General features: G+C 43.6%; 5 protein-coding genes across 6 annotated transcripts; 2 read left to right on the top strand and 3 right to left on the bottom strand.

Annotated features, from left to right (window-relative positions):
• Window positions 1-943: 943 nt before the first annotated feature.
• colgalt1a (collagen beta(1-O)galactosyltransferase 1a) lies at window positions 944-8,377 on the bottom strand. Its single transcript, XM_071916880.2, has 12 exons — window positions 8,060-8,377; window positions 5,292-5,402; window positions 5,073-5,190; window positions 4,389-4,523; window positions 4,073-4,277; window positions 3,835-3,954; window positions 3,586-3,662; window positions 3,349-3,455; window positions 3,098-3,230; window positions 2,860-2,987; window positions 2,551-2,757; window positions 944-2,441 (listed from the first exon to the last, which is right to left on the bottom strand). The coding sequence occupies exons 1-12, from the start codon at window positions 8,269-8,271 to the stop codon at window positions 2,174-2,176; spliced, it is 1,821 nt and encodes a 606-aa protein (XP_071772981.1). The 5' UTR covers window positions 8,272-8,377; the 3' UTR covers window positions 944-2,173.
• A 143-nt stretch (window positions 8,378-8,520) lies between these two features.
• pgls (6-phosphogluconolactonase) lies at window positions 8,521-12,480 on the bottom strand. 2 transcript variants are annotated; one of them, XM_071916901.2, is made up of 6 exons: window positions 12,419-12,480; window positions 11,623-11,909; window positions 11,436-11,543; window positions 11,211-11,312; window positions 9,388-9,528; window positions 8,521-9,195 (listed from the first exon to the last, which is right to left on the bottom strand). In XM_071916901.2, the coding sequence occupies exons 2-6, from the start codon at window positions 11,884-11,886 to the stop codon at window positions 9,049-9,051; spliced, it is 762 nt and encodes a 253-aa protein (XP_071773002.2). In that variant the 5' UTR covers window positions 11,887-11,909; window positions 12,419-12,480; the 3' UTR covers window positions 8,521-9,048. The 2 variants fall into 2 exon arrangements, with proteins under 2 accessions (XP_071773002.2, XP_071773003.2); XM_071916902.2 differs by having other exon boundaries at window positions 12,423-12,461.
• A 3,720-nt stretch (window positions 12,481-16,200) lies between these two features.
• On the top strand, window positions 16,201-20,486 carry LOC139925494 (uncharacterized). Its single transcript, XM_071916894.2, has 4 exons — window positions 16,201-16,558; window positions 17,469-17,605; window positions 18,470-18,575; window positions 18,661-20,486. Exons 1-4 carry the CDS (start codon window positions 16,270-16,272, stop codon window positions 19,266-19,268), a joined length of 1,140 nt encoding a protein of 379 aa, XP_071772995.2. The 5' UTR covers window positions 16,201-16,269; the 3' UTR covers window positions 19,269-20,486.
• Window positions 20,487-20,653: 167 nt separating this feature from the next.
• On the bottom strand, window positions 20,654-23,646 carry LOC139925511 (uncharacterized). Its single transcript, XM_071916913.2, has 6 exons — window positions 23,264-23,646; window positions 23,033-23,151; window positions 22,265-22,370; window positions 21,916-22,166; window positions 21,479-21,576; window positions 20,654-20,657 (listed from the first exon to the last, which is right to left on the bottom strand). Exons 1-6 carry the CDS (start codon window positions 23,541-23,543, stop codon window positions 20,654-20,656), a joined length of 858 nt encoding a protein of 285 aa, XP_071773014.2. The 5' UTR covers window positions 23,544-23,646.
• A 96-nt stretch (window positions 23,647-23,742) lies between these two features.
• On the top strand, window positions 23,743-27,229 carry vac14 (vac14 homolog (S. cerevisiae)). The gene has a single exon (XM_071916876.2). The coding sequence runs from the start codon at window positions 23,869-23,871 to the stop codon at window positions 26,236-26,238; it is 2,370 nt and encodes a 789-aa protein (XP_071772977.1). The 5' UTR covers window positions 23,743-23,868; the 3' UTR covers window positions 26,239-27,229.
• Window positions 27,230-27,753: the final 524 nt, after the last annotated feature.

The raw sequence follows: 27,753 nt of genomic DNA, 5'->3' as shown, positions 1-27,753 counted from the left end.
CTCACTGTCTGGAATATTTCTCCACAGCAGTCAGAATTCAAATGTCGACGGTATTAACTTCGGGCATGGAGATGATCCAGGAGGCTGAAATGTCTGGACAATTAAAATATGCATGAAAACACATGGAAATTTATGAAATCACTGTAGGCCAATGTTATTTATTCTGCATTGATGAATACAAACAAATAGCCCGAGTGGCTAATATTAGGCTAATGGGGTCCAGACTATCCAACAGGCTACAGCTGCCTACACTTCCTGACCAGCTGCAGTGGGAAATCGATCTCAACTCAAAAGAGACGTTTGATTCAACAGGTTGACAACATGCCACAACGGATATATAGAAGCTCATGCAGTAGGCATAGTTTACAATATGAAACATACACCTTCAAAAATGCATAACTTTTTCAACATTAAATCAAAATGTTTGTAACTTAAATGTTCGTCAGATAGTCTATGTTTTATTATAAGTTTATTCTGGAGCACCGGACTTTTAACGAGCAGCCAACCGAGCCAATACGTTTTGGATGATCCTTTATTTAACCTTTATGAACTTCTTTCTAACCCCATACCTGGTAAATGCAAATGATCTTATCAAACCTCTGTCGGTGTATGGGTTTGCCAGTAACTAGGGTTATTCCTACATTATCAGCAATATGGGCTGTTAAAGAAATTGTCAGTGTTTTAAAAATGTAAACTTTGTTCTCAAGTGTTACTGTTGAGTCTTTTCTCCTACCTCAAGTCTCTTGCAGCTATAAGCATCTTGTTAAAGGCCTACAGCTTCCCAGTATCCGACTGGTTAAACTGGCACAAGACATTCATCCTGAAAGCAGAGAGCTATTAACGATGTCCAGTGTACTTATAAAGCCATCAGTGAAGCTAGGGACAATGAAAGAAAATTGGTTATACTAGCATGATAATAGATATTAATCACAAAATCAACATGTTTAAAAACAAAATATTTTATTCTTTTTGAAGGCACAATGCACCAACGTCCATCCATGGGCCAACATCTCCCACTTCAATGCATCAACAGCCTCTGAAAATCAGCTTCTTAGGTGGTCCAGTGTGGCCCTCTGAGCTCAAACTGTGACAATAAATAACCTGTAGAAAAGCATGATGATCCAAGCTTGACACATTTATCTTTTGCAGAGGCCTTTTATCAAGTCCTGCACACCCAAAACTCTCACATTCAGACTGAACCGAAAAAGATTAAGAGCAGGCGAGTCTGGATTTGGCTTTGAGGGCTCTTTTGTGGGAACTTAATTGCCATTTATAATCATGTACCTCCCAAACCACAAAGTGTGAGGCGTTTACTGTGGTCAGTCTCGCCTATAACCACATCAGCAACTGGTTGGAGGCGTTAGTCTGGAAACTAACCAAAAGCAGCGGGGCCAATAAAAAACCCCAACAGCAATGCTATATACAGCAGCACTGTAAATCAACGATTAGGAGTTGACAGCTACTGAGCTGTAATTGCTTGTGCCTTTTGTTGCTTTGGTAAAGTTGTTCTTCAAGCATCTCAAGTGTTGGCTAATGACTATGCAAATGACAAACATGTTTAGGTTTAAAAAGAGAAAATGATAAAGATCAAAGTAAAGCAAAAACATGCAGATTTTCCTCCTCTTCGTCTTTTCGCAAGACACAAATACATTTAGAATAATAAACAGGTTAATTTTAGACATTAAAAGGTCTGCCTTGTTCAGTCTTGATTTTGCTCAGTGAAATAAGGCTATAATCAATTCATAGTCTTCAGAGACTGAGAGAGAACATGATTGCAATTTGCAGCATATTGTCGAATCAAGACAATGAAATGCAACTGTCCAATGAAGCTACTGAAATGTAACAGTCCAATTACATTATCTGCTGGTTCCATTCTGTATGACAGACAGAGGTTGGGTACTGCAAATGCCATTCCAAATGGCAAGTCTAGTGCCTTTATGAAGTTAAAACTAAAAACGGACAGCACAACAGAAAATACATGATGATACAAGATGTAACTGATCCCTTTTTAACTTGTCACATCTGGATAAATTAAATCTCCCCACAAACTCTGATATCACATCCTTGCGATGATGCAAAATCAGAAATTTGAAAGATGAAAGACAATTGAAAAACTACGTCGGTTTGCCCAAAGCTCCTCTGAATCTCCCCGAGGCTCTCGTCCAGAACCGTCTCATAGCTCGTCCCGTGCCGTACTGTCCAGAGGGGACTGCAGGACGTCTGAGTTCTGGGCCTCTGAGCTGATCTCTGCCTGCTCCCGGGTCTTGCCTGAGCGGGCTCTGTCCCAGTCCGTACGGACCTTCTCGTTGTCCCACACAGTGGAGGTCTCGGTGTCGCTGATGTAGCCTGTGTCGCCCGTGTAGTGGGTCGGGAACACCAGAAGAGGCTCTGCCGAAAAGGCCTTCAGGTCCCTAGTCTCAAACTGGTCCATGTAGTCAGAGCTGTGGGAAGAGGGGGGAATAATGTCAAGAAACAACAAAAAACTGGCAAAACTCCTGAACACAAATATTTGTTAGTTCTACCAGTTGATGTACAAACACAGACACTTACACAGGGTGTTTATTGAACATGATGGGGAGAAACTCATCCACCGGCAAGATCCTCTTTAGTGGCTCTGCATTCAAGAGCTTCTTGGCACCTTGTAATGAAATCATATAGCCTAGTGTCCAATATGAGTAGTCTGCCTCCACTAAGTTGTGAATATTTGGCACGGCTTTCTCTGGGTGATCCACCTGCATTCTTTTTCGACCAATGTATCTGGAAGAAAGAAACGGGTGTGAGAAATGTTTATGCATTTGAATACCCAGGAAAATTAAGGTAAAATTAAAAATCTCCTTTGTGTCAATAATACACACTCACATGAGGTCCCAGTCCAGCCCCTCGCTCTCCACCTCACTCATCAAGTTCTTCAGGCGACGTTTAAAGAAGATCTCGAAACGCAGGTCGTCTTCAATCACCAGGGAGGTGTGCAGACCCCGCTCCACAACCTAGGGCCAGACACAGATTAGTCAGTGACTCACCCATCCATCTGGGTCACAAATCTTCTGTTGTATTTCTTATTTTTTTGGGGTGCCTAAGCATGGTGTATGTGGCTGACCTCTTTCCAGATGTTATAGTGGGAAAGGAAGCACCCCAACTCTCCCTTAGTCAGTGGGCGGCCATGATAAGGGTCACTGTAGCCAGGCAGCATATGGATGCCCATAGTATGAATTTCACTGATATTCATTGCTCTGAAACGCCAAAAGAGAATGTACGTGAAAAAAAAGAGTAATGAGACAGGGACAGACACCTATGATTATCAAGTACTAAATGAGTGCGAAGGATTCTTTAAAAACAGGGTGAACTTACTTTCCATCCACAGCTGCAATGACCTTACAAGCGATCTCCTGCTCGTACAATGTCCTCAGCATGCGGTCTCGGCGGTCAGTCCGCCTCTGCAAGTTTATCATGAACACCTGCACACAGGGCAAGAACCAAGCCAGTCAACGCAATTCCAGATTTCTAACAGGAGAGGGAGGCATTCAGCACAGAAGTGGACAGAGGGCCATTTTTGCAGCTGCCATCTTCACGACACTCATTACTCACCTCGTCAAAGCCCAGTTTGTCTGGTTGTTTGCTAGGAACAGGTATGTATTTGGAAGGCATCACTGGGGGATTTCGCACTATACGGTGAGAGGGAAGATGGATGCAGAAATGGTATGAATGATAAATAGAACCCCATGCTGAGAGCTAACATTGGAAAAAGCAGTAGAAAGCAGAATGAGAACTTAAAGCCGGCGAAAAAAGGAGTTGGACGCAACCGTAAAGCCCTCAGCTTGAATGCATGCCACTCACCATTAACCTCCAACAGGGAATGCAAGAAGCTGTCAGCTTCATCTTTCAAAGTATTGTGGGATCGTAGCGGCACAGGGAAGGAACCGTAGGTCTCTCTGTTACACACAAACATTTGCACATCTGCAGAGAGCAGAGTACAAAAAAAAATGTTTTCTTAGAATTGGGATAATCAATAAAATGTCAGAAGCAAAATGTAAAGAACTCTATATTGTGGATTCTGCACTGTATTGTGCAATACCTGCCATACGAGCAGAGAAGGCAAACACAATGATGTCATCGAAAGCCCAGCTGTAGTCTGGGTGTGGGGGGTGAAAGGCCAGCTGTCTGGACGCTTCTTTTCTGAGGTCTATCAAGAAGGTGGAGTGGACCATGGGCACTGCAAAACAGCCTTTCCGCACCTGCTTCCTCATGGGTATGTAGGCAGGCGTGCGCTTATAGTAACCCTGAAAAAGACCACGTTGATTCACAGTTCAGTGAGGACTTGAGAGCATTCATTAAAGCAACTGAGCTCTTGACATTACACAAACACGCACACCCAAGCATCAAAACAGTACCTGGGAGGTCATGCCACACCAGAAGTTGGAATAGGCTGCGCGAGAGTCAAGCATTGGGGCAATAATGGTCTTATTCTCACTGATGAGCTTCCAGAGCACATCGGGATTGGTGAGGAGGTTATCACAGTCCACCAACTAGAAAAGGAAAAGAGAAGAAATAGAGTAAATTGTGAGTGAATAGAAACAAAAGTGTGTATGACAAACCATAAAAGGAGGTTAAATGGAGCAACAGAAGTGAAATTATGAAAAACAGAGGTGACCATTCATTTACATGGCAGTGACCAAGGTCTGTTTTCAAGGGAGAAGGCTGACAGCATTTCCAAAGACGGCAGGATAATTTCTAGAGCAAAATGATTTCAGTTCTGGATGTAGGCTACTCTGCTTCAAAATTATACCCTGCTGAACTAGACAATGTGGGTTAGGCTACGGAATACAAATAGAAATGAGCAAGAAGCTGTGTTTTAAAATGCGATTTAAGCTGAACCAAGCTTTGTAGCAGTGTAAGAAAGGCTCCAGATGCTGTCACGCCGCTTTGGAATTGACCCTTGTACTTATTGTACTGTTGCTCTCATTGTACAGTAACTCGCTCTGGGTACAATCGTTGCCCTCATTCTTAAAAAGGACATGCTTTGAGTGTTGTTGTTCCCTCTTTTGTGCCTGTAAGGAGTAGTCATGTAGACACACCAGGAAGTAGTCGGCCCACATCTCACGAGCCGACTCCAACGCTGCTTGCCGAAGCTTCATAATATACGCGTAACGGAGGTTCGTCCAGTGCTTTGGACTATCTTCATCCTCATAACCTCTGCAAGAGACATTTGGATACAAACACCAGTCAGTCTTTATTAGTTCTGTGAGCCCACTGACAAAGCAAAATTTCCACAGTAACACTAGAAAGTAACTGACCTGGGTTCCTCTTTTGGCCTCCATTCCACATAGTGGTAAAGGTTCTGCACCTTGACAAGCCAGTCACGCAGCACGGCTGTTGTGTTGTCCTCATTGTGATCAGTTGCTACCCTGTCAATACATTAAAAACACAACTTCAGTGATCACAATTTACTGTACTGTGCATCAGAAGGGGAGCATATTAACTACAAGCTAACAACAATGGCTGAATGTAGCACTAGTGCCAGACTGGATTCAAGTTGAGACAAGAGTTGAAAGACTATACCACTACTCAAATAACAAAAGCCTACTGTTCATTTTTTGTAAGCTCATTGTTTGCAGCTGTGGGAACTAACAGAAGCGCTGAATGATACTAACATTACAACCCAAAAACCATTGAACATCCGTTTGAATTTAGGATAGGGTTCCCAGCATTGAGGAAGCAGGAGAAGCAACATTATAGAAGTGAAACCGCTAGGTTTGCAATAGCCGAGAATGGGAAAATGAATGGAACTGGCTCAAGCCATGTGTGAGATGCGTGAAGACAAATATGCCAGCTTGCATGTTTGATCTAATTCTGCAGAGGCTCTAAATGAAGCCACGTGTTAAACTCAGAGTCATTCCATCGGCCTGGCTCTCTGTGTCAGGAAGGTGCGGGATCATATTACAACACATCCACGGCCTTCCTTTCTTCAGACATTTAGTGCACTGTAGGTCTATAGTCATTGCTCCAAAACAGACACATCTGCAGCACAGTTTGTATCGTCCACAGGTGGCAGGCAGCCAAACCAGGCTCTCTGCACTGATATCACATGGATCTGTGAGAACACTGCAGCTCCTTGCTAAACCATTTCTCCCCTCACCCCCGCTGTCCATCCTTCAACATCCTCAAACTCTGGATTACACCCAACCGCCTGCCTCATGTTCAACTCAAACAACTCTTTTGCTTTTCAGATTTGTTTAAAAGCGCAGGTTTCACTACTAGTGCTCTCAACAGGCATCTAGCAGTGGAATCTCCCTTACATTTGGTCTATCGTTGCTCCACTGAAACAGAGATGTAGGCCTAATTGCAGACACCAAAGACTTAAATGACACTTGTGCCAATTCTGAGGCTGAGGCAATGGCATGCCTGCAAGTGGCTGCAACAAACTTAATAAGACTACAGCACGTAGTGTTTATAATGTCAAACAGCTGTTTGTATTTTTCCAGATGCAGCTTAATATGCTTACAGAACATGTCCAAACAAAACTGTCCTCACATGAGACACAATTACACGTTTTCTACCCACCAAACAAGAGCAGGAGCAATTGAACGATTTAACTGAAACAAAGACCCTCAATAGACTGAAACCCGTTCATCAAGTTGCTGAGTGAAGAGCATACCTCTCTCAGCCTGCCAGGCAGTCAGGCAAACTGCACAGAGTGCTGAGGGAATAAGCACAGGTGGGCTGTTGCAGCATGTTGTTTGGTTATTATGCGAGAAACCCCTCCCATTTAGTTCCTTCAACTACAACCTGCTCATCATAGACGGATGTTTATGAAGTGTATAACATCCATTTGCACTTCCCACTTCATAATTACTTTAGGAAGATAACTTTGTCAAGAATGACAGAAAGGTGGTAAAAAGCCTACAGCTACAGCACAAGTACTGTGAGCCATGCTTCACCATGTCTTGCTCTGTACAAAGAGGTTCTACTTTCTATAATGTATGCTAGCATATAGAGTGAATATTGCAGGTTGCCCTGCCCCTAGACAAACTTTTATTTGTCCCATTGTATTTCCCTCAATCCTCCCTTAAAACAGAATTAAAGTGAATTTCGTATGGTTACTCCATCTGACCCACATGCACTCACGTCCTACTGAGGATCTGCATAACACTGAGGTTAGTTCATGTCTCACTACCTTTCAAATGCACTGCTATAGCACAAGGGGTTCCCAAAGTAGGGTCCGGGGACCACCAGGGGTCCTCAAGAGGGCTCCAGCAAAATTAGGATTAGTTAAATATATGGTTACTTTATTCAATAGTTAGCACAAGGAGAGAATGTATAGGGATACGTTTTCTCTCTCGGATCTCAGCTCAATCAGATGGCGGTCTGTGGCCTAAAGAGTATCTATTTGGTGGTCCTTGGCATGAAAACGTTTGTGAATCCCTCCTTTAGCAGACCGAGAAGAGGTCAAACAGTACGGATGGATGGACGGATGCAGACATCGCCCCGATCCAGTCTTCTAGGATTTGTCTGTAAAGCAAATACCCACAACGAGGAATTAGCACCCCTCCTGGCCGCAAGAATCCCCTGCCCTCCTCCCCTCCACGTATACAGGCGATGAATGCATGGCTAACCGACTGAGTGACCAAAGGCGCTCATCGCGGTCCCTAACCTCTGCTCCGGACCAGCAAACTACAGGCATGAATATACATGCCTGGTCTGACCTCGACGTTAATTCTTCGGGGTCTTCTTGCTTGGTTGAATGTGTTAAAGATATTTCGACACTTTAACCAAAATGTGCACAACTTGGATAACTTAAACGCATACTAAGTTAGCATTACCTGGTCATCCTCTGCGGGTCCACCCCCTTTTTTATTTCACCAAACGTAGACCGAAAAACAACAATGCACACTTTCATCAAGAACTACCATTAGTTTTAGGGAAATTCGTCCAATTGCCAGAGAGCTGAAAACTTTTAAACGTTAACTGCCAACAGGAACGTTAACGTTACCGTTACTCCTTAGCTAACTGTTAACTAGCTAGCTAGCAAACTGTAACTTAGATTTCCCAGTTCGTAACTTACCACAGTGCCACACGTTCCTTAGGATAATTGAGACGCTCGATATTTCCGAGGAAATACGGCAAAGAGTGCTCCGAGTTTCGGCAGATGAGGGCGATGAGGACCCGGGGAGCGAGGAGCGGAGACTCGGGGCTCCAGCGCTCCTCCGCGAAATATCCCCAGGCAGGTCTGCTGCAGGACAGGAGCGTCAGGATGAGGGCGGCGAGTCCGTGCATTGCAAAACACACTATTATATTCAAAAAAGAAAGTCGAGGTGGGTCGTGAAGAGACACACTGCTATAGAAAAGCCTCACGAGTTGTCTCTTTCTGAGTATACGAGGTCATCACAGATAGACAAAATATGCGCCGCAGCCCCTGATGTGACAACACTGCGAAGTTCAGCTTTAAAGGGGAGTGATCTTCTGCGATCTTAAAGGGGAAGGACTAGTGAGCGTGAGTGCATTAAAAAAGAAAGAACACAAATGTTCAATTAACGTTTATTTTGAATTGCTAAAGGTTCAATAAAATTAGATGTTATTCCGCCAAGAAAAGCAGTAGCTAACAACATGGTTGCTAAGCAACACATAGGTCCCGGTATGAGTATAATTTTTGTGTGAGCATGTAAGTTATGCGGTCACAGTGTGACCTTTATCTTTTTTATTAATACATATTTTCATCATCTTTGCAGACAAGAAAATAAATCACTTAGTCCAAAATTGTCTTGAGAAAAAAAGCTGGACCTCTGATGATCAACACACACACACACACACACACACACACACACACACACACCAACAGTAACGTTCAATCAGTGCCAACACTAGCACTGAAATTACATTTGCCTCCTCAAATTTTCCCCATTGTTCACCCTTGATATTTATCTCACCGGCCTAGATAAACCATTAACACTTCAAGTGAAAGTAGGAATGTGTCTTTTCCAGCGTCTTCATTCGCATTTTCAAAACAGTGTTGATTTGCTGCCTTTGTTCTTCAGGCCACGCAGATGGAAAACTCTACAGTTTCGCCCCTGAGCCTGGCCTCTCTACCTGGATAGTTAAGGAGGCAGCTGCTGGGTCGTCAATGAGCCAGAAGAGCTCGCCTTCGGTGGGGACGACACGAGCTGCCGGGAGAGCTGGACCCTCTCTACCCTCCAGCACTTCCTGCAAGAACAAGGTCACAAAGTTACAATACCTATAATATTACATAGCTCAGTAATATAATACAGCAGAGACGATGCAGAGCCCATCTCATGTCCGTGCCGTGGATATGTGAGGGTTTTAAGTTCCTGAATCTGAAATGGTATTGTTTTGAATGTTGTGTATGTTCAATATGAGAGATGCTGCATGTGTTACCTTCAACACAGGTGCTTTGCTTCCCCCTGTTGATACAAAGGCCACACAGCGTGCCGAGTTCACCACTGGGAATGTCATGGTCACACGCTGTGGCGGTGGTTTGGGAGAGTCACTGATGGGGGCCACAATCTTCTCAGTTTCCTAAATTCGGGGTACACCCAAACCCAAACCAATCATCTATACTGCGTAATGTATACATAATGTATACACAGTCACCGGAAAAATGCCAGTGTGAGAACCACAACCTAAGACTACTTTGTAACTGACAAAAATATGATGTGACATGAGGCAAAGTGATTTACAGACATGTAATGAAGATCCACACAGAACAACAGGGAATCCACAAGTTCAAAGATGTGCCAAAACCTAAACCTATGAATGATCCATACATAGTTAGGGGAGTGTCTTGAAAAGTACAGGCATGACATACATCGTTCATGTGGACTAGCACATCGAGAACCACAGCAAAGACCAAACCCAGACATGCCTCCAGACCTTAATTAGTAGGCCTATAAGAATCAAATTGAATAATGTGTTTCATATGTCTCCTACAGAAAAAAACGTTCCATCTCTATAACTGAAATGTAATATTTACAGAAGTATTTGCAGGATGCCCAGAACCCTTCAACCTAATGACCAGTGGTTAATTTAAGGAGATTCCTAAAATAGCATGACATTTGTCCAGCATGATTAACATCCAGATGTTCAAAGATAGTTCAGGACAGTCTGTTTTGGTATCATACACCGAGTCAGCAAAATATGAGGAACACCTGCTTTTTTTCATGAAATAGAAAAAACAGGTGCATCTCAAAGAAAGTTATGATCCATCCTGTATTGATTTAATCTATCAAATCCTCTTAAGTCACAGATAGATGTATATGAAGAGGAGGCAGGTTAAAGAGGGATTTTGAAGCCATGAAACAACTGAGACATGGATAGGTCAGAAGGAGCAATATTAGAGTTCCTAAGATTTTGAACACTCAGTGTCTGATCACTGCAACAGTCTTTCCTTGGACCCCTTTACTTAAAGAAAAACAACACTAGGCGATGTTCCTTGCATTTCTGGGCCCATTTAGTTGTTTGGTGGTGTATTTTCCTTATTCCTGTGGCTAACTGGTCAAACGCAGATGACTTGAGGTCACTGAAGACATCACAGGTTTGAGTCTTAGTTCACTGCTCTCGGGCTTTGGGAGAGATTTGTTCATCTACACAAGTATTGATGGAACTTCCCAAGACAATTGAAATGACGTAAGAACTTACATTTACTGTGCGTAAATATGTACGTAACTGTTCAACAAGCTCAGGAGAGGTTGTGCTCCATTACGAGTATAAATTAGGACTGCACAATTAATACTGTATGCATATATAATGATGATAGTTTGCACAATTAACAATTGTGTAATATTGGCATTCTGGCAATACTGAAACATTTCCTTTCATTTAGAATGTCTTCTGTACTTCAAAATAGTTAAGATGCTGATATAAGATGCAAAAAGAGCAGTACATTTTGTCCCTCAAATCATTAAACCTAATCTAGCACATCTAGCAAAATAATTGGGATTATCATTTTAGTAATAATCATGCAGTCATGGGAGAGATACTACAGAAGCTAATTGGGACCTATAAACTGGAACTTATTAAAGACTAGGAATTTAGGAAAGACTAGATAGGAATAGCATGTTAAAGGCCTTAATTATATCCATATGAAGAAACGCCTCCTTTAACTGCATTTTCTTTACACACAGGAACCGATGGATGGGAACGTATGGATCATAAAACATTGTGTGTGGCGCAAGTTCAGTGAAGATAAGCATGGCTCTCACCTCCAGGAGAGGGTGGTCTGGGAAGAGGGAACATGTATGTCCGTCAGGCCCCATACCCAGCAGCAGCAGGTCAAACACAGGTATGTCATCGTCTGGGAAGGCCTGCGTGTTTAAAAGCAGCACAACACTCTTTCAGCAACAATAAAGTCTAAGAACCCGTGCCTCTTGGGGCCAGAGCTTGTCACAGTGCGGTGGGAAGTTATAGCACGTAACAAATGTCTGCACCTTCTTCAGTTTGCAGGTATAATCCTCAGCACACTCCTTCACTGGCAGAGAGGAGTCGATGGCCAAGATCCCGCTGTCAGGGATGTTGATCTTGGAAAACAACTGATTCTGGAAAAGCAGCAAAAGCATTAATTATTACTCTGGCCTGATAGGACAACAGGCATTAATCTAACAAAGAAATGAATACCTTGTACAGCCCATAGGTGCTCTCAGGGTCATCGGTGGGAACCAACCGCTCGTCGCAGAACCCGGCAACCCATTTGCTGCAGTCCAAGTCCGGCAGGGCAGGCAGCTCCTTGCCCAGCATGGACACGAGGCTGCCTCCGGAGAGGCCCAGGGTGAACCGGCCACGGGAGGAGACGGCCTTCTGAGCCCGGGACGCCACCAGCCGAGCCAGCACCGGGCCGAGCTCCGCCGAGGAGGGGAACACCACAACTCTTCTGCCAGCCATTACTCTACTGTCTGAGTGAAGGACTGGTTGGACAGGGACAGGACAGACTTGAGCAACATACAAGGAAGTCAGTTTACCACACAGTTTTGCAAGTCATCATGTGTCTGGAAAGAGTAGCACTCTCAGTCTTCTAATAAAGTACATAAGCAGCCTATTGTTGAGAAGCTGGGTGTTGATATGTTAAGGTAAACTTAACTAATGTAACCGTTAACTAACTACTAAATTTTACTATGGTACTATTGTTTGAGAGTCGTAAATCGGCCTGGACTATGGTAAATGGAGCAAATTAGTGCTATTGGGATGCTGACTTCATGGAGGGACCCTATACTGTCAAGTGTATGAGGTCGGGGATAAGTCTGCTAGCCCCTACTGACCCAACAGCATGTTGCATTAACCACTATCGGTAATATAATGGTAAAAAAACGAGGCTTTATTCTGGAGAGCTCAAACAAACCTCCGCATTAGCAACACGAGGCAGCATCTGACATATGAATGCTAACACTACAGTTTTCAGAAAATGAAGTTTCTTTACCCACTGAGGATTTCAAGAGGAGGGTATCATGAGGAGGATTTTCTGTCGGCAAAGTAATCCGATTTTTTACTTCCTGAACCGAATTTTCATTAGCCAATCACATTCTGACTTCAGACCACGCTGCATTCTGGTCAGTGGAGTTCAGGATAGTACGTAGAGGGACATAAAAGTTAGCTTTTCGACTGACTTAAAAAAATCTCCCGCGATGAATAATATACTTTCCTTGATCTTTTGAGTGTTCTACAGAACATTGATTGATGGTGAAGTTAATGAAATAAGATATAATCAATATAAAAGACCATGCTTGTGATGCATCCTCCCACCCGGTAGATGGAAACAATGTTGCCATTTTTTCAACACTGTAGTTTGGACACACACACGCTCATCTTCTAGGCATGCATACATATCGCTTATCGTTTATTACAGTGTAGATATCTGGCAGTAAATATCACCTCTCCTGACTGTAACAACCCTTCTGCTCAGTGCGTGTTGTGTCTCTATCGGAAACCATGTCGACAGTCTTCTCTTTCCAGTCACAGCTCGTCTCCATCATGGATGCATTATCAAAAACAGCTGTGCTGGAAATAAGCAAACTGGTCGAGATCGAGTCAAAGATGCTGAAAATAGAGATAACTCGAGGACGGAACGAGATTGCCTCGCTGACAGAGAAACTGCAGCTGATGGAGAATTTGCTTTATATTGCACAAGGGCGCAGGCAGGACGCAGCAGGACGCTCCATAACAGCCAGGCTGAGAGACGATTCAGAAAACAGTTGTGGGAGACTGGAGCCCAACAGGACAAGACCTGCAATAAAAAGGTAGGTTGACTCCTATGTATAGCCTATAGAGAGTAGCTGTGTCTATACTGGCACTGTAGCAAAATATGTCTCCATCATGACCTTTGCTGTCAACTACCTGGTTGATTTTTCATCTAATCTGGAGTTTATTGCATCCTAGTGAGAGTCCATGGGAAAGCATATGTTCCTCCACTGAGATGAGTTGTTTGCATCAAGCAGAAGAGCATTCTGCAGCTGAAGTAAGTTCTGCACTGATCATAATATGTCATGCTGTTGTTTTGTCATGCTCCTGTGTGATGGTCGCCTTTCATAATACTGTTCTCTCAGCAGCTCCCAAATCCAGTGAAAGAGCAGCCTGAGCTGATAGTGGTAAAGGAGGAGCCATCAGAGGTAGACAACAATAGAGACAACGGAACAGAGCGAGACAGGACAAGTGAGAAGAGTGAGTGTTGCTTTGATGTTTGGGTTGTGCAACAATGTATTACAACAGTGTACCGGCTGTCAAACAAGTCAAACAAGAGTGCATGGATCTTATTCAAGAAACTACTTTGCATCATAGAATCTGTTTTACAAATAATGCTCCAAAGTGTAATATGCTTATGTGCTCTCAACAGGGAGTGAAGTGGTCACAGATGCCCACAAGAGGAGTTCAGATGTGATCCAGTGTCCCAAACCCATCTCAGAACAACAACAGCCTATGTTTGCTGAGAGCTTCGTGACCCCGAGCAGCCAGTCGTCTGTAGCTGGACCAGGGAGGCAGGAAACGCAGTGGAATCCACCTGCACACCCAGAGTTTCAGAGCGCACAGCTTACACCTGCTGCACACACAAACCTAGAGGCTGGGAAAAGCTTGGGTCGAAACCTTGCCTCCCAAAGCCTAAGCATGGCAAAGAACATGAAGATTCACAGCTTGAGGAGCTCGGCCGCTAAGAGGTTCGGCTGCTTGCAGTGCGGCAAGAGCTTCAGATGTTTTAGCCAGCTTGAAATACACCAGAGAAGTCACACGGGGGAGAAACCGTTTAGATGTACGCTGTGTGGAAAGCGATACGCGCAGAAAGGGCATCTGTACACACACCAGCGCACACACACTGGGGAGAAGCCATACCGCTGTCCTATTTGTGGAAAGGGCTTTATTCAGAAATGCACTCTCGATATGCATCAACGCACACACACCGGAGAGAAACCTTTTGTTTGTATCAAATGTGGCAAGGGATTCACAAAGAATTGCAATCTGAAAAAACACCTGTCAGTACATATAGATCCTAGTGTGCACATGTATGGCAGTGAATCTAGAGCGCCTATATTTAGTGGGACAACCAGACATGGAACCACTTCAAACATTGCTGTCGGTCAAATGTAATTTCTTCCGCCGTGCAACTGAAATATTATTTTATGCATAATAAAGCTATCTTTGTTTCAGATTTGAGTGTTAGACAATTGTGTATAACCCACATTTACTTCCATCATGTTCTATATTGTGATGAATAAGCAACATGTGGATCTGCTGGTATGGCAGTCTAAGCTGTCAAGTGAGTTCTCTGCTGCTTATATTTAAACCTTCCAATCATCATCTCCCTCCATAGAGTGTAACGGTTCCCATCCCACACTGTCCGAAATTGATATTTTACTCTTTAATGCTACAGTATCAATACACAACACTTTAGTGATGGGAAATCCAACACTTTTTTGTGAATTGACTGTTTCGAACTCATTCACTTCAACAATAGATGTTAAGGTTTGTCTAGCTCGTTGTGATCAATTACCAGTAGTGTGGGTCAGACAAAACAGATTTACAAATTTATCAATGAACAGGAATCAAAATCATAATGACAATGCTGCTTCTAAGCTGCTCAGATGTGGCTATACTCAGCAGCTGAGAGCCCTGCATGTAACAATATTACAATTTCCATATTTTAGAGGGGACAGTGGTCAGTGGGTCTACACTTTTCAGAGGACAAAATAATACGACGTAGTTTACTCAAGCAGAAGTACTGGTACTTCAGCTACATTTTATTCAAGTCAGTAAGTACTTATATGGACAATTTTGTAAGGGCAGCTCACAAAATACAGAGGTATACTTAATTTTGAGCAACAATCATTAAGACTTTGTGTGTGTTTAACTCCCCAATTAATGAATGAATCAATCAGTCAATCAATCAGTCAGTCAGTCAAACAATCAGTCAACCACAAATTACTTGTTTTGTGGACAATGTTCTCTCATTTGATGAGTAATTACCAGCCCAAGGTTTGGGGGGTTCTCTTTGTAGCTTATTTCAATAAGGCTTTGTATTATTTGGACTAGGAGTTTAAAAGTAGCTAAAAAGCAGCAGTAGGTGAGAGGTTAGTGAACTGGGCTTGTGACCAGAATGTCGCTGGTTCGATTTCCCAGACCGGTTGGAAAATATGGGTGGGGGAAGTGAATGAGTCATGCTTGCCTCTCCCTTAACAATTACTGTCAAGGTGCCCTTGAGCAAAGCATTTTACCCCCAGCTGCTCCAGTGAAGCTGCTCAAGACTGTGGTTGTACTATAGCTCCCAGGTGTGAATGTGAAGCAGAGCATTGAAAAGAGCGATGCTGCCTAGTTGTTTTTTTCCCTGGGGATAAATAAAGGTTTAAAAAAGTACAGGCTTTTCAAAATGCTCAGAAAATTGTCATTGCTTTCAGAATCTACTCATGGACCTTAACCAGAGTTGTTGTGTCCAGCTGTTTTAAACCTCTGGCTGTTCTTAACTCAAAGTGCCAATATCAACTGACACCATGTTGTTGTTCATAACTGTCCCGATAAGGCATTCAACTAATATACAGACTTCCACATGCAGCTTTTATCATCTAATTTTTGTTAGCTCGACCCCTCGTAGGAGTTACTGTTCATGGGTCCCCGGGTAATCAGGTTCTCTGATTGGATCAAAATGAAAGATTCGTCCACGACGCGCACATTGACGTTTTCCCACAATTCCTTGCGGCAGAGAGAGAACCGATCACTGGACTCACAAGTAACGTCGCTACGCAGGAAATCTTGCCAAAATTTCAAAATATTCGGTCTCTCCCTGTCAACATGATGTGCGACACCACAAACAGAAGTTTCCGCACGCAGTTAGCAGCCATTCTGGAAAAGCTAACGAAGGCAGCCTTGGCTGAAATAAGCAACCTCGCTGATGAATGCTCCTCCGTCCTCCACACCGAGATATCCCAACACAAGACGGAGAACGAGGCGCTGAAGAAGAAATGTTACTCACTGGAGGTCCAGCTGAGAGCAGCGAGGGAGGTGCACAACTATCCTGCTAACCCCGACACCTTCAACCGTCGGCAGGCTGGTAGCCAGGGCGCAGAGAAATTTGGCCGAGGTTTGTGTTAGAAGCTATAGAGGCTTGGATAGCAAAGTACAAAGTAACGTCTTGTCTGGGAGTTCAACCATCATTATAACTGTCCATTCTCCTCAGGGATGTAGCCTATAGTGGAGGCTACACCCACCTCAACTCAATTTACCCACCTCTTTAGTCTTAATGATGTAAGTTCATACACACATCATAGAAAGCAATATCAAACGGGTGTAAATTAGATTCGCTCAGATGAAACTTTAATGGTTGCCATGGGGAAATTGGGTCGTTCCAGCAGGATAAGAATAGAATAAGTCGAGCATTGAGGATATAATGTGAGGAGGAATTTTCATGAAGAACCTCAGTGTGGTTGGGTGTTGTTCAAGTATCAAGTTGTATTAAGCATATGCATATGGGTACAGCATACAGAGATGGAGCAAGTCTGAGGCTGCACTAACGGAAAAAAGAGGCCATTTATACAGTGGAATAAACAAGTCCATGGGAAAGTACTGATAAGGAGGTAAGCTAGCAGTTACAGAGAGAAAGTACAGCATAACTACCGGTATGTACAATGTAGTTGCAAATAAGATAAGGTCATGTGTAACATTCCTCTAGAAATGCAACAACAGATGATATCGAGAATGCTACAACAAATAAATAACGATAAAGTATCTTTGTTGACAGATATTTCAGGTCAGCAAGTGTGTATTGTTAGCTGTTCACATTATCAGGTGTACAGATGGAATATGTATATGTAGAGAAATGTGTGTAAGTCTGCATTGTCAGCTGTGTTTTAGGATAGCTCAAATGAATGCTTTTTTGAAACTATAATTGATCTTGGTGTATATTGGTGGTGGCTTTTTGTCTCATGATGATCAAGCAGCTGGAGGTTCACCTGCCGGTTTATTTACCATTACATCCCTGCTTCTCTTTCCAGAGCAGCAGCAGCCTTCTCCAGCCATCGAGGGTGTTTTTGGAAAAGACTGGTGCATGGATCTGTGGAGAGAAGAGAAACTGCCCCCTCAGAGGAAAGAGACACTGGAGTGTGCTGCTGTGAGAGACATGGGACCACAGGTCAGCAAATAATTTGGCTTTTGATTATAAAATCTTTGATCTACTTATAGTATAGTCAGTTACAGGAGTATTTCCCCCTGTTGATTCAGAGACATTTTTAAACTAACAGGTACTGCAGGAAATAAGACAGAGAGCGAAGCCCGGTTCCAGTGCAAATTACCCCCGCCTCCATTACCAAAACTATTTTAGGGGGAACACAAGAAACTGAGAAAATTAGGAAAAAAAAAACCTTAGTAAATGAGCGGATGCGCATATATTGAAAGCAGGGGGTCCATTTTCGTGTCATATTTTAGATTAAGTCATTTCCTCAGAGGACAAAGTAAATGGATTTACAAATACAAGAAATACAAAGTCATTCTGAGTGATCATGCCTCACGCTGCTGTGGAGCGTTTCTATTCTGATTGGAGTGGTTTCTCTCAGGGTAATAACAATAGCTCCATCCACAGGACACGAGTGGTTACTGAATCACTGCCTGAAAACTGACAGTATGAGGATGAACATGGTGTATACTATCTATATGACAACATGATAGGACATAATGATAATACATTCTTGGGGAAAGACATGGAATATCAGGGGATTTTTTTTAAATTGCCACTTTTTCTATCAAAATGTTTAGGAAAAGGGTCTGGAAAACAGTTTATTTTAAGCATATTTTAAGCATATTTTAAGCTATGGCCCCACTAATAATTCATCTGTTTAGGTAATAAAATATTGAAAGAGTATATAAATAAACAAGACTAGACATTGAAAGTGGTCTTTATTTTCTCTATCTGTATCCTCTGTTACCAGCAGGTGAGCTGAGACGACTGAATGATCTTTGTCTGTGTTCAGTACTGTTTGTCACATGCTTTGTTTGGTAGGCAATAGACCTGATAGACGGAGAGCCTGATCTAATCTTCGTCAAAGAGGAGACATATGACGATCAGCCCATCGGCCACCAGATGAGGCTCGCAGATAACAGAAAGTGTAAGTTAGGCTTTTGTTAAAAAATATACATATTGTGATCCCAACCGTTTCTGTGATTTAGGTTGTGTTTATTCTAATTTGACAGGTGTTGCAAGTTTTGAGGAAGCGCTTCACAGAACTGTCAATGAGCTGCGGCTTCACCCGGGGGATTTAAACAGCTTCCCGATGACTGCTGGCAGTCAAACGCAGCAAGGCACACAGCCAACACTTATGGACAACTTAATAGAAGACGCAACACTGGGTACTCTGGTTGACGGCGCAAATCCTGCGCCAGCCACTGGTGAATACTCGGACTATATGAACAATATGCACATGAACGCAACCAAAGAACCGACCGGCCAGCCGAGACCTTCGAAGACATCAAAGCAGTTTGAGTGCTTATTCTGTGGGAAGGTGTTCAACTATCTGAGCAGTTTGAAAGTCCACATCAGGCGACACTCTGGGGAGAAACCGTTCAGCTGCACAGTTTGCGGGAAGCGCTTCGCTCAGAAAACGTACCTGAAGCTGCACCAGCGCGTACACTCGGGAGAGAAGCCCTACAGCTGTCCGGAGTGCGGCAAAAGTTTTTCCCAGAAAAGCTCTCTGAACATTCATCTACGAACACACACCGGGGAGAAGCCGTACAGCTGTGTGGACTGTGGGAAAAGTTATGCATACAAGTACGGTTTTAATCAACACCAGTGTTTCAATTGATTAGCTAAACCTCATTAACCTCATTTGTGGTTGGTGATACATCCAACTGTGACCAGAACTGAGACGTTTTCCACTAAAGTGCTCTCAATATTGTAGTCCAAATCGTGCCAGTTTGCCTATAGAATACTCAAACGTAAAGGAGAAATGTAGATTTTAAATATTCAAAGTGAACATAGCTGTTTTATTGACAGCCATGTTTTTCATTTATATGAGGTAAATAAGTGTTTCAAATGTAAGAAGTGTTGTCAAATGATGTGGTATTCATCCGCCCCCCAGCAGCAGCAGCCCAAAAAAAGTGAAAAGTCTTCCCACTCTTATCACATCACCTAACTCATATTTCAGTTGGTATTCATTAATTTGAGCCTGGCTGTACCAGTAAGTTCAACCTCACGTCTAGTCTAAAAGCATGTATGTTAAGTTGGAAAAGTGGATAAGCAGTGTTCTTCATGTTCTTCATCTTGTTTCTCCCATATAATGAATCCATAATGAATCCTGCCACTTAAGTCTTCAACAATTTGACTATGCTCTCAACAAGTCAAGATCAGATTGTCATTGATCAGACAAGTTTGCTAGGAACATCGCAAAACTTAATTTTGTAGGGTTTTCAGTGACTGTAAGTATATGTATATGGGATTATCCAAACTGAACTGAAAAAACTCCACTTTGAATTCCTCCACCGCATGTGTTTATAGGGTTGGTGTAAAAGCTTATACATACACCAGTCTTATGCTTCAATTCACAAAAGACAGCAGACCCATGTAAAAAGATAAGAAAATAATCATATTGGATAAGTGCCCCGTTTTGCACACAATTCTACTTAGAATGAAAACTACCACTTCATATCTAAAATAAAGTAAGTCCTCCTCACTCATTCCCCTCACCACACCACCATTTTACATTATCTATAGGCCATTTCCCACTTCTTGGCTTTAAGCCTGGTAGAAAATGAGGTCTCTCTCTTTGAAAAACATGACTGTTATCAATAAATGCTGACGTGAAATGGTCACATAATGTTCAACTGACTGAAGGGTTCCAGAAACTGTTCTGGTCTAAATAACATCCGTATTACTGTGTCATTACTGTAGCTAGACAAATGATGTATTGTCTATGGTGTCCAAGCTGTGTTCAGATAGCTTAAGTGTAAACTGTAAGGATAACTTGAGTTCCGAAGCATCACTCGTACGTTTTGTTTTTTCACAGAGTTGTCTTTTTGAAATGTGTGACATGTCAAGTTTCATTGCTTTTCTAAATGTTAAACATTTCAATTCAAGAGATTACGTCATGCTTCTTATTCTGTAAATTGTCATCATGCCCAGACAGAGCTGTACTGAGTACAATCTGTACAATCTGTACCTATGTACCTATCCTACCTGTGACAATGTCCATCACCTGAACAGAACACACTGATCCAATTGAGTTATCCCTGTTAAATTATTTTTTCATCTCACCCAAGTCCGTACATACCATCTTTATAAAGCCCTCTCAGACTTGGGTTGTTGAAACGCAGATGATTCCATTCACATATGAAAATACTACACTGATAAAATTGATGTCCAGTTAAGCAGGACGTATTCAATGAATTCTTTAAGTTCAGAACAGCTGGAATTTAGATAAGGAGAAAAACCCACTTTCTAGAAAGTGGAAAGTGCATTATCCAAGAAATTCCAAAACTTAACAATCTTCAGGTCCACAGTGTCGGTATCAGTGTTTTATTGTGAAGACAGAAGAAAAAGTAGAACTACTGTCATTAACTGAAACACTCAAGAGCTAAAACACTGCCTTACTGGAAAATACCAATAAACAATTTGAAAAGAAAAGAACAGTTCGCACCACACAATGGCAGAACTCCTGAAACAGAAACTTTGTCAGCACCAAACTAAGGATTACAAGTCAATACAAATGATATGATCACTGCCTGTATGCTAACATGTGAAGACATACATGATGCATTCAGATGAACATTGTTATTGATCTTGTACCACAAGCAGGTAACACATTGCAGACATCAATGTTTAATTTGTTTTCTATCTCTGGGCGTTTCCCCCTCCACCTCCCTGTTTCTGTGAGCCATTAAATGGTGATTGAGGTTCACCTTTTGCGTAAAGGTCTTTCCACATTTACCACAGTGGAACGGTCTCTCGCCAGTGTGGATGCGGAGGTGACATTTCAGATTGCCTTTCTGGGTGAACCTTTTCCCGCATAATGTGCACCTGTGGGGTTTCTCTCCGGTGTGGACAAGGTAGTGTATCCTCAGAGCAGATGGATTTGTAAAGGTCTTCCCGCACAACTCGCACGAGTTTCTGATTCTCTGAGAGGCAACCGGAGGCACGCAGGTGTGCGTTTTGAATTTGCTCTTGTGAGGGAGATGCTGCTTACAAATTTGGCAGAAGTTTGATTTGTGTGTTTTCATGTGGTGTGTTAGCGTGCCCTTGTGGAAGAACGTCCTGCTACATATTTCACAAGTGAATTTGTCTTTCTTTGTGCCGCTGGTGGTTTGTAAATGAAATATATTAAAGCTGTCACATGTGTCTCTGTCAGGAGCAGTGTTGTTTTCAGAGTCTGCTGGTAGTGTTTGCTGTTCGTTTTGGCTGGGTTCATCTGCAGCGGTCATCGATGGTTCCTTTTGACTTTCTTGAATGAATTGTACACCATCATCATCCTCATCCTCATCCTCATCCTCCTCCTCCTCCTCATCCTCCTCCTCCTCATCGATTGGAATGATGTGTGTACTGTACACCTCCTCTGCATCGTTGCTGGATATCAGCTGCATGGAAGGTTCTCCGAGGCCACCTGCAGACAAAACCTGTTCTTCCTCCTGGTCAAATGACAGCCTGCTGTCGTCAGCTGAGAACTCAATGGACAGCTCTTCTGCTTCCTGAGCCAGGCATTCTTCATGTTCTATTGCAAAAAGATACAGGAAACAAACACTGAGATAGCATCTGAAGCTGGTGGGAGTACAGCACTACCTCATGTCAATGCCTCTTCGTTCTCTTTACCTTCTGTGTTTAGTGTTTCCTGTCGGCAGGTGCTCGCAAGTTCCTCCTCATAATCTTCTTCTTTGATTTCGGTTACAGCGATTTGATCAGAGAGCGGCACCACTGACTGCAAATTAGAGAAAACAGAATGTAAAACTCTTATCAAACACTGACAGCAATGAGTATGTTTTCATGCATACCAATATCGCATTATTTAGGATTCTCCAGTATTCAATGTTTGAAATGTCTGTTCAGTCTTTTTATTAGCTTTTTAGGTGATACAAAATACGTCATACAATTTATAATATATGAGTTGGCTCATTTACAGCAACATGGATGTTCTCTTGATAATGTGAAATCCAAATTAGTTGCCTGGGACATACCGGTGTTAGTCAGGATACCGGGCCATGTATACACTCCCTTTCCCCATGTACTGTTGCTTTTCATGGTGTGCATTAACACAGCTTCCATTGTAATATTGAGAATATTAATACTTTTCCATAGGTGTGATTGTGATTGTAAAATCATGCCCTGTGTGCAACACCCCAGATGTGTTCTTTCCAAATATGAGAATTTGGATAAAGCAAAAGTGATTTTGGATACTGAGACATGTATTCTTGTTATTGTACTGTTGTTTTTTGTGGTCTTCAAACAGCTTGTCCTCATACTTAAACCAGGATGTGAGCTGTTATCCGGAATGCTGGTGCATGTAAACACACTTCATTAGTTCTGAGGTCCATAATGATATCAAATATTTAATACCCAAGTCTAGGTCAGGTTCCCCCTCACCTTATCTGAGCTCTGTGTTGAGTATCTGACTGTTTCCAGACTATATGGGTTGCTGTCGTTCCACAAATCCATACACCAATCCTTTCCAAAGATTCCTTCAATGGTCGGAGGCCCAGTTACTGAGGAAAAGTCAGATGAGCTGACTGTTAGATCATACCATTAAAAACAGAAGCCAAGTTGACTGCTACTGTTATGAACTAATGTTACCGTGTAACAAAACTAAGTAGATACCGTGTCCATCCCTGTCTCTGGACCCTCCAGTAGTTTGTACACCTACTGTACGAGAACTTTTAGACAGCTTGGGGCCGTCGCTTCTCACGACCGTCAACTCGCACTGCAAACTGTTCAGTTTTTCTGTCAGGGCTGCATTAGCAACCAGGAGCCGGGATAATTCCGCCCGGAGCCCAGCCGAGTCTTCATCCACCAGCCTGCACACTTGAGTCAGTGCAGACCTAACCATCGTCTCCATGATGCAGGAGAGCTGTGTGTGGAAAGAGAGGCTGTTTGACATCGCTGCTGCAACTGCGACTCACTTCACTAGCTAAAGAAAGCTAATTCGCGTTTTTTTTTTAAACCATAAACAAGGATTTTAGGTAGCCAATTATGTAGTGCGGCTAATTTTTCTTCGAGCAGAGGGGGACCCAAATAAATGTAACAACCGTGACGTACCTTCCGGCGGACGTAACCGGTCAGCTGCGTTGTATTATAAAAGCATTTCTGCTTTCGCTCATGAAACCGAGATCTTCTTCTAATAAACGGTAAATGTTGCAGCGTCTTCTCCGCCGTATCGACGTAGATTTCAATAGACGGACTCCGGTTCGACCACAACTTCGAAGATGAACACGGAGAAGGACTTCTCGCCTTTGACACCCAACATCGTTAGGGCGCTAAATGATAAACTGTACGAGAAGAGGAAAGTCGCTGCCCTAGAAATTGAGAAACTGGTGCGGGAGTTTGTGGCCCAGAACAACTCCACTCAGATTAGGCATGTTATCCAGATCCTGGCTTCGGAGTTTGCGCTGTCCCAGCACCCCCACAGCCGCAAGGGAGGTCTCATCGGACTGGCAGCTTGCTCCATTGCCCTCGGGAAGGACTCGGGTCTGTATCTGAAGGAGCTGATCGAGCCTGTGCTCACGTGCTTCAATGACTCTGACAGCCGGCTGCGCTACTACGCCTGCGAGGCCCTGTACAACATAGTCAAGGTGGCCCGGGGAGCTGTGCTGCCCCACTTCAACCTGCTCTTTGACGGTCTCAGCAAGCTTGCGGCAGATCCAGACCCTAATGTGAAAAGTGGATCTGAGCTCCTGGACAGACTGCTGAAGGATATAGTGACTGAAAGTAACAAGTTTGACCTGGTGGCGTTTGTCCCCCTGCTGAGAGAGAGAATCTACTCCAACAATCAGTACGCTCGGCAGTTCATCATTTCCTGGATCCTGGTTCTGGAGTCGGTGCCAGACATCAACCTGCTGGACTACCTCCCTGAGATCCTGGACGGACTCTTCCAGATCCTGGGAGACAACAGCAAAGAGATCCGCAGGACGTGCGAGGTGGTGCTGGGAGAGTTTCTGAAGGAGATCAAGAAGACGCCCTCCAGCGTGAAGTTTGCTGAGATGGCCAACATCCTGGTCATCCACTGCCAGGTCGCAGATGAGACCAAACTCACTAATGACCTGATCCAGCTGACAGCTATGACCTGGATGAGAGAGTTCATCCAGCTCGCAGGCAGGGTGGTGCTCCCCTACTCCTCTGGCATCCTCACCGCAGTGCTGCCTTGCCTCTCCTACGATGACCGAAAAAAGAGCACCAAAGAAGCAGCCAGTGCCTGTAACCACAGTCTGATGAAGCTGGTCACCCCCGAGGACGATGAGGAGGAGGAGGAGAAAGGAGGCGGCACAGGATCACCGTCCAGGGAAGACGGCCTGCCAAAGACGGAGGCAGACGGCAACGACATGCTGAACGCGTCACAAGAATCTGTTGGTTTCAGCAATATCAGCTTCTTTACCCCAGCGACTGCTGACAGGCCCCAGGTAACTCTGGACCTGGACGGCATCGTTCAGGTGCTGGACCGCCACCTCCATGACTCCTCCACTGGCATGATGACCCGCATCGCTGTGCTCAAATGGCTCTACCACCTCTACATCAAGACGCCACGCAAGATGTTCCGCCACACCGACAGCCTGTTTCCCATGCTGCTGAAGACGCTGTCCGACGAGTCTGACGAGGTAATACTGAAGGATCTGGAAGTGCTGGCTGAGATAGCGTCGTCCCCCGCTGGCCAAACAGACCTCGCAGGCTCCTGCGACAACACCGACAACAAGCTGGTGCTCAAGGTCCCGGAGGGGGCCAAGCCGGGGCAGCAGCCCAGCGCGGGCTCCAAGGCAGCCGAGTCGTCCCCCTCCACTCCCAGCATGAACTCCTACTTCTACAAGTTCATGATCAACCTGCTGAAACGCTTCAGTCTGGAGAGGAAGCTTCTGGAGAATAGAGGGGCTTTCATCATCCGGCAGTTGTGTCTGTTGCTTCATGCGGAGAACATCTTCCACTCCATGGCTGACATCTTGCTGAAGGAGGAGGATCTGAAGTTTGCCTCCACCATGGTCCAGACGCTCAACACCATTCTGCTCACCTCTGCTGAGCTCTTCCAGCTGCGCAACCAGCTCAAAGACCTGCGCACACAGGAGAGCTGCGCTTTGTTTTGCTGCCTGTATCGTTCCTGGTGCCACAACCCCGTGGCCACCGTATCGCTCTGCTTCCTCACCCAGAACTACAGACACGCCTATGATCTCATCCAGAAGTTTGGAGATCTGGAAGTGACTGTAGACTTCCTGATGGAGGTAGATAAGCTGGTGCAGCTCATAGAGAGCCCCATCTTCACCTACCTGCGTCTGCAGCTCCTAGACGTGGAGAACAACCCCTACCTGATCAAGGCGCTGTACGGCCTGCTGATGCTGCTGCCACAGAGCCAGGCCTTCCAGCTGCTCTCCCACCGCCTGCGCTGCGTCCCCAACCCGGAACTCATGAGGACTGTGGATGAATCCAAGTACATGGAGTCCAAACAGCAAGCCGCCTCCAAACGTGCCTCTCACGCCCAAATGGACTACAGCGAGCTGCTCCAGCACTTCGACCGCGTCCAGAGCAAGCACCTGGAAGTCCGACACCAGCGCTCCGGACGCGCCACCGACCACCCTGACAGGAAGCTGATGTGATGTCATTGTGCCTGACATCGTGACCTCTGACCCTTGAGGACAGGGGGAGGAGCATGAAAGAAGGGTGGTTAATGATGAGAAAGAGAGAAATTATATATATATACAGTATATGTATAAGAAATAAATTGTGAGAAAGAAAAGATTGTCAAGATGCTATTGAAGCCAAAAAGTATTAAATTAGTATGTTGAAAACTGGTTATCACTGGAAGAAGAGAAGCACTGGTTATACATAGTCAAGAAACAAGTGATATCTTTTATGAATTTACTGACCGATATTAAGGAGTGTTATGTGATGGAGAGATACAAATAATACTTTGAAAGGAACTGTAAAACAGATACTTTAACACACTGTAGACTATATACAGACAAATGAGTACAGCTACCACTTTCTGTGAGGATTTGGAGGATACACATAAAAGTTCATACAACATGATTGTTGGTGGTGACAATACGGCCACATCCTAAATTTCCATTATGCCCCGTCACTACCTGGGATGTTTTCCGCTAAATTAAATCTTCACAACGCTTCAAGTCAAACACATGCCTCTCAATGTTATATATAGCACACACTACTGCTGCCATTTAATTTCCATGTGAACTATTTTGTAATGGTGTACTCGATAAGAAGAGAGTTTACATTCAGGGTTGTCTTAATCTCGTTTCAGCTACAAAAGAAATATGTGGAGTATTTACGTAGCTTAACTGAGATTGTCAACTCTGGAACGCGTAGATGGCTGAACTCTTGGCATAAATTCTGGGTATGTTGTTACACCTCTTGCCATTCTTCTTTGCTGTTTTTATTTAAAGCCTTGTTGGTCGGAAACTCCACCTCATCCACCTCCAGCTTTTGATTACATTTCTTATTTCTTAGGTCATTTCTCAACTGATATGTATTCCCCCTTTCTTCTTTTAATACTATATCTGTTTGTCTTGCATTTTGAAGAAAGACTAGCACTTTTGTCATTCCTGTGTAAAAATCAATAAAGTGGACCATGTGATTAAAAACCTATTGTTCCAGTGTTCATATAACAAACAAAATGTGCTAATAGAAATGTCGGAGAAAAGTGTGTGTGTGTGTGTGTGTGTGTGTGTGTGTGTGTGTGTGTGGGGGGGGGGGGGGGTAGCAACCAATGACAAGTGTTTCCCTGTCTCATTACGTTACACACTACATTGCCTACAGCCTTTTAAAATGGTCTAGTCAAGGTTTTGCTCTTGATTAATCACTCTGATTAGGCTAATTATACACTGAGCTCCAAATGTAGTCTATTAAGTCACTGATAGTTTTTCACATTGTGTTAATGCACTCTATTAACTTTGCCTTTAGATTTATACAATGACCATGAGGTTGAAGTACAGACAGTTCGCCTTATTGTAGTGAATGAACAGTAACATCGTCTACAGTGCTGGTAATGTTTTGTTATCAGGAATATGACGTTATATGATATTTTTAATGAATAGAAAAAATTGCGAATATAATCTTTGTGTAGTCTTTTTTTGTAGATCTTTAATTGTACT

This window comes from Centroberyx gerrardi, chromosome 7, assembly GCF_048128805.1.
Source record: "Centroberyx gerrardi isolate f3 chromosome 7, fCenGer3.hap1.cur.20231027, whole genome shotgun sequence".
NCBI lineage: Eukaryota > Metazoa > Chordata > Actinopteri > Beryciformes > Berycidae > Centroberyx > Centroberyx gerrardi.
Note: the sequence above shows the minus strand (reverse complement) of the source record. Positions and strands in the feature narration are given on the sequence as shown.